At 37.5% G+C, this 10,725-nt stretch overlaps 2 protein-coding genes across 7 annotated transcripts in view; both read right to left on the bottom strand.

The window, feature by feature from the left end:
• The window catches only part of LOC113543986 (rab GTPase-activating protein 1), a 107,910-nt gene extending 105,990 nt beyond the window's left edge, over window positions 1–1,920 (bottom strand). For both annotated transcript variants that reach the window (XM_053241148.1, XM_053241149.1), the window contains exon 1: window positions 1,787–1,920. The gene's annotated coding sequence lies outside the window, so the exon portion shown is untranslated. The remainder of the gene's footprint in view (window positions 1–1,786) is intronic.
• A 1,448-nt stretch (window positions 1,921–3,368) lies between these two features.
• Window positions 3,369–10,725, bottom strand: part of rc3h2 (ring finger and CCCH-type domains 2) — a 35,822-nt gene continuing 28,465 nt past the window's right edge. For all 5 annotated transcript variants that reach the window (XM_034312934.2, XM_053241152.1, XM_053241153.1 and 2 more), the window contains one exon: window positions 3,369–9,606. In XM_034312934.2, the coding sequence (XP_034168825.2) occupies window positions 9,468–9,606 (139 nt within the window). In that variant the 3' untranslated portion in view covers window positions 3,369–9,467. The remainder of the gene's footprint in view (window positions 9,607–10,725) is intronic.

Below are 10,725 nucleotides of genomic sequence, written 5' to 3'. Positions count from 1 at the left end.
TGTACTAAACAACTGGCGAAAAACATACAAAAGCATGTTGACAACCGTACGTAGCTATGACGCTGAAGAAAAATCAGAGTCTTAACGAATCGACGTAGAGGTCGTGGTTGCTCAGTGTCCCTTTTAAAAACTAATTAAGTAACAAATTATGTTAAAGATAGATATATAGCGTAACTTGTGCTCTTACGAACTGTCATGATGTTACGTCGTAAGGCTACGTCCACAATAAATTTGAAAACGCACGTTTTTCTCTGTGTTGGTCTTCCTTCCACAATGAGACAGTTTGTCATGTGTAAACTGAGCTTTTCAAAAAACGCAAGCAGATAAATTTGAAAACACGGTTTTCTCGTTTTTCAACTCAAAACAAACAAGATGGTGGACGACGTTGTACTGCAGTTGTCGTGCCTGCTATCCAGTTTGATAGCGTTGTTAAAGATTAAAGTCACTTTGTACAACCTTCAGATTGCATTTTTAAATAAACACCTGACGGAAATGACACGGGTCAAAGCTTCTTACGTTTTTACAGTATAGTGATGTAAGCGTTTTCAGACGTTTCAGAGCAATTTTTGAAAACGTTTGAAAACGTTGGTGTACACAAAGTGCGTTTTAATACGAAAATGCAGTTTTCAGATCTATCCGGATTAACATGGACGTAGTCTACGTCAAGTCACATTGGTTTTTATTGTCATTGCTGTGTATAGCTTGTATAACCAATCTGAGTCAAAAAATATTAAATGTTAGCGAACAAACACTAGATCTCCTGATATATATCGTGTATCGTGATCTTCAGGTACCGCGATATGATATTTTTGTCATATCGCGAACCGCTAAATTCCACATTACTGCATTTCTTTACTGTTTCTGAATAGCATTAATATAATAGTAATAATAAGAAAGGCGGTTAAAACCGTTGCGAGGTGCGCGCGCGGCTCTATTTTTATTTTTTTTTTTTTTAAAAATGTCGCACGTGCGACAGCTGACGCTCAGTGCGTGCGCGTGCGTGTGTGTGTATATGTATATGTGTGTATTCCCATCAGTATTGTCTGTTAGGTTAAGGGCTGGGTTGGGCTCGCGCTCATTATATTATATATATCACAGAGCCTTGCTGTTATTTCTCTAAAATTAACTCATATTTCGCAAAAAAGCACAATTAGGAAGAAAATATAGGTAGTAAGGATTGTACAAAGAAGATTAAATTTGCATCCACTAACCTAGAACTGATGCTGAGTATCAAGCTAATCGAGCTAGCTAGTTTGTTTTGCAGAGAGATTTCTTCTTTTTTATATTTTATACAAACGCCACGACAACCACACTTTTCAACTGTGGAGGATTTAGAAGCTGTCTATAAAATATTTCGCGACAAAAACGTTCAAAATTCGAGTAGTTTTTAATGTTACTGACAGGCGGAGACAGAATCGCTAGCAAACTGCGTTATTCCGATTCCTACCCGTATTCGGAACAAATCCCACCCCCTGCTCTGGGATTGGCTAATTCTATCACGCTTCTCTGCTCTGATTGGTGGGCTGCCGCCGAGCCTGATCAAACAGCCAATCCTAGCACAGGAAAGCAGGATTAGACAGAATACCGGTAGGACAAATAATATCTCGCGCACTAGGCGTCTATACGTAAGCTAACAAGCTAACAACACAATCTCACTCAGTATATTATCATCTCACGTTTGCATGCAGCCAATAAAAAGCTCGGAATGAATTATTTACAAGACACACACGCTTTAAACTCAAGATAAATTCAAAGAAGACAAAGACACAGCTGACAAATATCCTACCTGTTTCCCCAAAAGACTTTTTTTGTTTTTATTCCACAGAGGTTTGACAGAACATGGCACAAACCAGCAGCAGCGCCGTAAACACAACCCGAACGCCGCTGCTAGTGCGCATGCGCAAAGCTCTCTATGCTTGCGCATGCGCACAGCAGGTTCTCTTGCACTTTTTTTCTCTTTGGTTAGCAAAAACCGCTAAGGCTGAAATATCGAAAGCTTTGTTTAGCGAAAAAATTAATATACACTAATTTCCTCGCTCTAACAATGTAGCTGATCAGCCAAGACATGTTTTGTGTTTGAAATACATAGCTAACAAGTAACGGAAAAGTAAATCTTCTAGTTTAGCGTCATGTATACCCATCATTTGCCTCAAAAAACATAATTTGTCCTAGTAATGCAATTGTACTTAAACAGTTGCATAAATAACATACTTATGTATTATTTTCAACAACAACAACAAAAAAAATCAAACTAGATGTATACAATTATTTGACTCCCTTCTAACGCTAGCCATGTACCGTTCTCGAAGGAGTCGGCTCTTTGAATCGGCTCATTGAATCGGCTCTTTCAGGTGGTCGTTGAGAGCCGATTCACATATATGACCCGTTTTTATTTGTGTTATAGATACACATCATTTATCTCACAATAATTCTGCATTATTAAAAATTCAAACGAATATTATCTTCTGAAGAGTCATTTCTAACGACTGATGTGTCGTTCTTGAAAGAGTCGGCTCTTTGAATCGGCTCCTTCAGGGGGTCGTTGAAAGCCGATTCACATATATGACCCGTTTTATTTGTATTGTAGATGCATATAATTTGTCTCAGTGAGATAAAACAGCAGAATAAGTCTGCATTAATAAAAATTCAAACGAATTATATTATCATTTGAATCATTTCTATCGAGTGATGTGTCGTTCACGAAAGAATCGACTCCCATGTATATTTTTTTGAGCTGATATTTCCATTCTTTTGTTATACATATAGATTGTTTGTCTCGGTGACCCCCTAAGATAGTATCATATGTCTGTATTTATTTAACTGGATCTCTTTTATTCTCATTTCTAACATACAACTTTAGTTTCTAGTGATGTGTCGTTCTCAAACGAGTTTGAGTCGACTCTTTCAAGTGAACATTGAAAGATGACTTTTATTGTAGAGGAAGGCAATGCAGTTACTCTCACAGTTTAATTTACTCAAAATGCTTCCAAAATTAATCAGTTTAAATCTCTTTTCAACCCCTGGGCTGTTTATTAGCGTGAATAGTGAGACATGACTCCTGTATTTGACTCTCAGGTTTGTGTACATGATTCAGCATGAGGAAAGATCTGCTACATATTTTAAAAATTAAAATTGAGTGATGTTTTCTTAGTTATAAGGTAGAGTAAGATTTCATGAAACAATTTCAGCCATAAGGAGGACAATCAAAGGTCAAAATTTCATAAAAATGGCAATGAGCCACTTGGGAGCCAAAAGAGTCGACTCTTCTTGGTGAATTGAGCCAAATGATGTGACTCACTTAAAAAATGCCTGAAATTCCCAATTTGCAGCATGATCATAAAACATAAAACATAAGCATGGACGACATGTTTGAGGACAAATCCGCTTTATTACCTCAGCATGCAGATACAGAATATGGCCTTTAATAACCTTTACGTTAATTTCCCATCATCAGCGTGGGCTTCACAGCGGCTCAGACCTTCTCCAAGGTACGAAACAGCAAACAGCAAAGATACGAAACAGCAAATCTGTTCAGTGCATTAAAATACAGTTCATATTTCTACCAAAAGATAATTCACCTTTTTTTTTTTTTTTTTTTAAATTTTAAATCTCTGATAAATATCTATGTATTTAAATATAGCTGATCATAAAACTGCAGTAAAATTCCATCTATACGATGGCGGTGTCTGTATAAACTGACGGATGTGTACCATCTTTTATTTTATACAGTTAAATCGAACAATAGATTTGCAAAGGAAATGTCTAATACAGACGTAAAAATATTCAACATCAGCTGCTGTCAGGGTCGTATATATACACACACGCCCGGCGAGCATGCACACCATCACGACCAGCGATCCTCAGAAGTAAAGAATTGTGCATGCAGAGGTCCAGAGAGGCCGTGCAATGAGATAAACAATTTTTAAAAAAAAGGGGGACTTTATAAAAAAAAATCTCACACACTCACCTTGTCATGAACGCTATCTACCAAATAAAGCACAATAATTTTCATGTTTCCAGCTCTACAGGAACTCATAACGCAGGTTAAATTTCTCTTGCACTTAATTGATCACAAGTGCTCTCTATTTTCCAAAGAATGAGCATATATCTTCATATATCTTCACATTAAGCTTTTCCCCCCTACTATAAACTTTAATACACATAACAGAACAACCTTATACAAAGTTTATGGAGTCATTCTTTTAATAGGAGGCAGCAGTTATGATCAATAACATATTGGGAGAAATTTTGGTGGTTCTGGGTTATTGTTTTAACATTGAGTTAAGTAACATGATGCTCTTAAATTGTATTATTAAATTGTAAGAGTTTAATATGCAGCTTAATGTGAAAATACTCCTGTGGTTTCACTTAGTAAAACTGTAGTATTTGTTTATTTAATTCATTTATTTACTGACAGCACTCTGTGTGCTCAATCTGCCACATTCAATTAAAAATATATTACTTTTGAATTTAACTTTTTAGAGTCTAACTGTGTGAGAAAAATGTCAGAGTTTGATTATATTAACCAAGTGATTTATCCTTTTTTTTTTTTTTTTTTTTTTAGGAATACAGGCTTATAACCTGCACTCTAAAAGAAGTTAAATGAAATTAACTTGTTGAACAACTGTGAAATAATCATGACCTTACTGAGGCAAAAAAAATTTTTTAAAATACTCAGGATATTAATTTTTATGGTTATTGTTCGGCGCAAGAAAAGATTAAAAAAATGTCCTCTCTGGACTTCTTCAGAATTGTGGCTTCAAAAACTGAGTTAATATCCAGTAAAACATCAGAGGACCAGCAGGGGGCAGAAGATCAGATGTACACACACACGCGCACACATACTCGCAGGCGCACACACACACACACACACACACACACACACACACACACACACACACACACACACACACACACACACACACACACTCTAATGATATAAAAGCATCGTGCAGGCATGACTCAGAGCCGAGCTGATCCAACACACAAATCACAGTAAGAGGATAAACGGATAAAAAAACTGAAACATCTGCGCTGAATAAATCTAAGAATAAAAAAAATCTCACATGCTGAGATTAGAGAAAGCCGAGGATTAGAAGCTGTAATCAAATGTAAGATCCAGTTTGTAGCAGTGAAGCTGTTGTAATAATAAAAGAGGAAAGACAGCTTCTCACGTCCTCCTTTTATTTAAAATAAAAAGCTACAGCTGAGGTACAGCAGGAACGAACACAAACACATGCGCACACACACACACACACACACACACACACACACCTTGGCCAAGACTACTAGCAAAAAAAAAATCACTTAAAACAGCCTTGAATTGTGTTTAAAGCCTCACATTTTCTTCTAGAGATTTAACATTTTAACATATTAATGATTTAGATAGCTGATGCATTCGTGCAAAATGCAGGTTTTATGCGTAAACATCTGTTTAAATTTTATTCAGTCTTGAAAATCTTTCAAGGAAATCGTTTTCTATTACAATTATCAATTTTATTTTACACTTGACAAAATGTAAGACAATACTGTCTTATTTGATGTTTATTCAAAAGAACCAGTGATTTATAATTCAGTTTAAAATCAATGAGACTTAATGGTTTCATGTTTAATGTCTTCTCTAAATTCATCTTTAGTAAAAGTGTAAGAATGTATTAATTTTTTTTGTGGATACAGCACCTGGTTTACTGCTTATTTATTTAAAAAATATATATATTTTTTAATTTTTAGTTGAATTATCTTTAGACTCAACATTTCAAAATTCCAGTGGAACAGTGATGTGAAATCAGCGCCTATGGGGGCACTTACTTTTGCACATTGAGCGCTACTGTAGCGAGAAGCGTTCTCACTAGTCCAACACTGTCAACTATCTAGAGCTTTAATATGTACTTCATATTAATCTTGACCAGAAATTATGGAAGAAAGCGAAGTTTAAACTTTAAACAGTCAAGAGATGATCTGCATCTTTTAATAAAAGACACACACACACACACACACACACACACAGGCGATACAATTCAACACTGGGACACCAGTTACCATAAAACTGGTGGAAAGCGTAACAAAAAAGGTGCCATTATTTTAGGCAAAAAGCCCTACCACATTCCTGCATCCACGTTACATCTGAAAAAATTTACCCTATTATAAATAGGAGACGTTTCCTTTAAAGCGGCGTAACACACACTCCTCTGATCTCACTGTCGTCCGAGTGAAGGACAACAGAAAAGAAAAAAGATTCAGTGCACAAGACTGCAGAAGAAGAAGAAGAAAAAGAAGAAGAAGAAGAAGACCCGTTTCAGGAGTTCTGATCATCACCCAGCGCTCCATCAACCTCGATTTTAAACAGGAAATGCAGAGCCGATGGTTACGTTTATTTCCAGTGACCAAAACAAAAGGAAAAATAAGAATTTCCTGATACAAAATACTCCGACACACAACTTCACGGAAGTTAGCAGCGATGTCGCATTCGAACACGAGGACCAGACAGGGGTAGTTATTTATTTTTTTAAAATCAGAAATGGGATAAAAGCAGCTCTGGACACAAAGCGTGAAACGAGACGCGGTCTGCCGAAGTGCTGAAGCTTGGACGAACAGCGCGACCTGGTTTATACTTCTGCGTGTCCACTAGAGGGCAGAAAAATGAAGAACTCAAGGAAAACGAAGTAAAAGTCGAGGAGAAATGTTCTGAAATCGTCCGGCTCTTGCGTTTTCCGGAAACACTGCGTACGTTAGTCCGTACAGCGAGTATATTTACCACAGAACATTTTCAACAACAAATTCTGAGCACTGCGTCTTCAAAACTTTCACAGCTCTTTAAGCTTCCAAAGCTTCACAGCTCAGAGACATCTCACAAGGTTTGCTAAGATACATCTCTGATGTTTATCTCTGGAGCGTTTACCGAGACAGACTGTAAAAAACATCATTGCGAGTGTAGCAAAAGAACCGGAAACGAGAGAGCCGCACTAAATAGAATGCATAAAGTATAACGATAGAATACAACAAGCCCCGCCCACTGCGTCCCTGAAACGCAGTCTATGTCTCAAACTTTGACCTTTATTAGCACTTCAGCTAACTGACATCAACTGAAACATTAAGTTTTATATACTATTTTGTATACAGTAGAGGTGTAACGATACCGTGCATCACATCGTATCGCTCGATAGGAGGCTTTCGATTCGATACATTTGTACACTGAATACATTTAACAGGCTGCATAATAAAGTCGTTATAACACACTGCTTCTATCATGAGAGGTCTAAAACATTTCAGCTTAAATCAAGCTTACACTCATTACCTCATATCTGGAATTTCGAAACACAAACAAACAAACAAACAAAACATTTCAGCTAAGAAGTGCACCGTGTTTCACGAGCATGCAATACGCTAGCATACTGGTGTGTGCGCTCTTTCCAGTCAGGTATAAGGAAGCACATCAGCTTCCCGTTAAGCTGCAACGCTAGCGAGTGGTGGACTGAAAATGTTACACAGACTCTAAAACCGCGCACGCGTCCACGCTTCTGCACGGAACTAGACGAAAACAGGAAGCAGCACGCCCTGTTCATAGCTGCAGGTATGAGACTCTAGTCAGTAAAGCGGAGAACGCAGCATTCAAAAACACATCCAGGGCTACAGAGAGCTGCGTAACCGACAGATAGATAACAGCAGAATAAAAAAATTAAACACTTCAGACACGCCCCCTTTAGAGTCACACCACTGAAAGCTTGGCCAGAGAGCTAATGTTTAATTAGCCATGCTTAAATTTATTTTGTTATACACTGCTACGAGTCTGAACAGATACAGTCATTGTTACTTACGATTCAATTTAACCAACTGAAAACAGAAACCTAAAGCACGTTTCTCAGCCAACGCTTATTTTTGAAAATGCATCGTGTTTGAAACGCCACTGCATGGAAATCGTATCGAATTTGAATTCTGTGTATCGTTACACCTCTAACATCTAGAGACGAGCTGTATCTCAACATCTCTCTCTCGTATCTTATTTGATAGATGTCAATTTTGCAGATTTATCACAACCGGACACACCTCCTCGCCTCAACCAATCAGCGTTCGTTTGAAGGCTGGCTTAACACACAGCTCCATAGACACACACACACGATTAGCTGTTAGGATTTAAGAGGACTGCGCACCTGTTAATCGGTGTGGCGCGTGGAAGTGCGTCTCCGTGTTGCGACACAAATACGCTTCAATGCAGAAGTATAAACCAGACTGTAGGAGAAGTGCTGCGTTTTGCTAACACCTTAAACACTCGTTTCAACAACTCCATCAAAAGCAACACTTCAAAGTTCAAGCACAAGACGCCGAAATTCTCAAAAGATCAATCAGGAACATTTTTCCCCACTCACACCAAATGAAGTCGACACGTTCGGTGTGATGAAGTCGACACGTTCGGTGTGTCACACCTACACTAATTACGCTAACAAGTCTGTCTTTAGTGAAAATCGGCGTCTTTTTCACGTGCCGATGCGGTTTAGGACACAGCGAGACTTCCTGTCTTCTATAAACATGAACTAAACTTCACTGTAGAGCTGAATGTGAGAAATTTATAAATGGAGGTTTGCTGTTCCTTTAAATGAATAGGACACCGTTACCACACACACACACACACACACACGTTAATGCTGCTGTAAAAAAAAAAAAAAAAAAAAAAAAAAATCAATTTGATCCGATAGCCATTTAAAAATAAAACAGCCGCTTGACGAAGCCTCAGAGGGAGCAGAAAATACCGTAAACCACTTCATAGGCACATTCACGCAAAGAGATCATTACAAAAACCAAAAAAAAAAAAAAAAAAAAAAAAAAACACTCGTTTCATGCATGTCAACTGAGTCATTAGTACTGCACCATGACATATGCAATGTACAGTATTTACGGAGCACCAGGCTTTTTCCCCCCTCTCTCTCACACACACACACACACACACACACACACACTGTAAACATTTAGTAGAAATATAGAAACCTACAGGCAGGAACTGCAATAGATTAAGCTCATCACAAATGCAGATTATCATCATCATTATTATTATTATTATTACTACTACTGTTATTTCCGATGGAAGAGTAATCGGAGGCCTCTGATTGGCTAAGGAGTGGATTCTGATTGGCAGCTAGGTGACCTGAGATGGGGGTTGTGAACAAACACATTTGCATAAGCTGCAAAATTTTAAAAAGCAGAAAAAAAAAATAGAGAGAAAAAAAAATTAAAGGAGTGAAGCTTGAAAAAAAAAAATGCATAATGTTTTTCAATAGGTTTTCTTTAAAAAACAAAACAAAACAAAAAACTGGGTTATGTTCCATAAACATCTGATTACTGGAAAGATGTTTGAAATTAATTTGGGGAAGCAAGTGCTTTAAGAAAATAATAAACGAGACTCTAAGGTCTCATGGATCAGTGCCGTGAGCTTTGACCCAACATTCAGACTCTAAATCACTGAAATTTTTTTTTTTTTAGCTCCCGTTCAGAATCATCTCGGGTCCCGGGCTCGGTCCGGCTGCGTCTCCTGGAGGTCTTAGTGAACCCGTCTTCATCACCAGACCGCCCACAGTGAGACCTCCAGCGTTCAGGCCCCCGGGGGAGAGAGACTTCCTGTAAGATAGAGGGAGAAAAAAAAAAAAAAGTTCGCTGTTAGAGACTGGAAGGACATCAGATCAGATCAGATCAGGGCTGATTTATAATTCTTCACGTCAAGACATCACGAGTGAACAAACACATACGGGTCCGTCTTAATGCTTAACGCGAGCGCGTCCACTAGGGGGAGCAGAGTCTCACGAACCAAACCAGAAACAAAAAGAGAAAGAGATCCATCACGGAGCCAAAAACAAACAGTGTGGAGGGAAAAAAAAAAAAAAAAAAAAACAGTAAAAACACTAATACTTTCTTATAAAAGGTCTTTATGAAGATCTATAATAAATTCATATGTTATAAAGCACTCAAATGAAAATACATTACCCTTTATAGCCATCTTTATTATGCATTATGAAGTGTTATGATGAGGCATTAAGTAGCGTACATAACGCATTACATCAACAATAATGCACTCTTTTACTAAATAGTTTTAATAAATATTTATAACGATGTGTGTAATGCATCATGAAAGCATTTTTTCCCGTATTAAGCACGCTGTATTAAGCGAGTAGCGGTTAAATCCAGTGTAATCAATCGCAGAATAAAAGACGCCTTTGAGTTGTTTACTTTTAATTTGAGTTTCTATGCTCTGTGCTACGTCTTTAATGAGAGAATGAACAAATATAGCAAAGCATGTGATCTTTGCAAACCGCCACAATATCATGATTGTCGTTTTCTGCAAATAAAACATTTAGAAGAACGAAAATAAAACAGTTGTTTATATAATATATAAATATATACACACACACATATATACAGTACTGTGCAGAAGTCTTAGGCACCCTATTTTTTTTAGTACAAACTTTGTTATAGATGTTTATTTTCTGACTTCTACATTATTGATTCAGTACAAAAACATTTTAGATTCCAAACATTAGTTTTCCAGCACAAAATGAAATGTGCAGAAGTCTTAGGCACCCTATTAGTGTTATGTTTGTATGTCAGTAAAGAAAGCAGCAGATTCCATAAGAGACACTTTTCAGATAAAAACATAATGAAGGCTGCTGGGTTTCGCTGCAGAAATAAGAAGCGAGTCGACAGTCAAAGTCTCCAGAAGAACTGTGGCTGCTTCTGCAAGAT

Source organism: Pangasianodon hypophthalmus, chromosome 17, assembly GCF_027358585.1.
Source record: "Pangasianodon hypophthalmus isolate fPanHyp1 chromosome 17, fPanHyp1.pri, whole genome shotgun sequence".
In the NCBI taxonomy this organism is placed as follows: domain Eukaryota; kingdom Metazoa; phylum Chordata; class Actinopteri; order Siluriformes; family Pangasiidae; genus Pangasianodon; species Pangasianodon hypophthalmus.
Note: the sequence above shows the minus strand (reverse complement) of the source record. Positions and strands in the feature narration are given on the sequence as shown.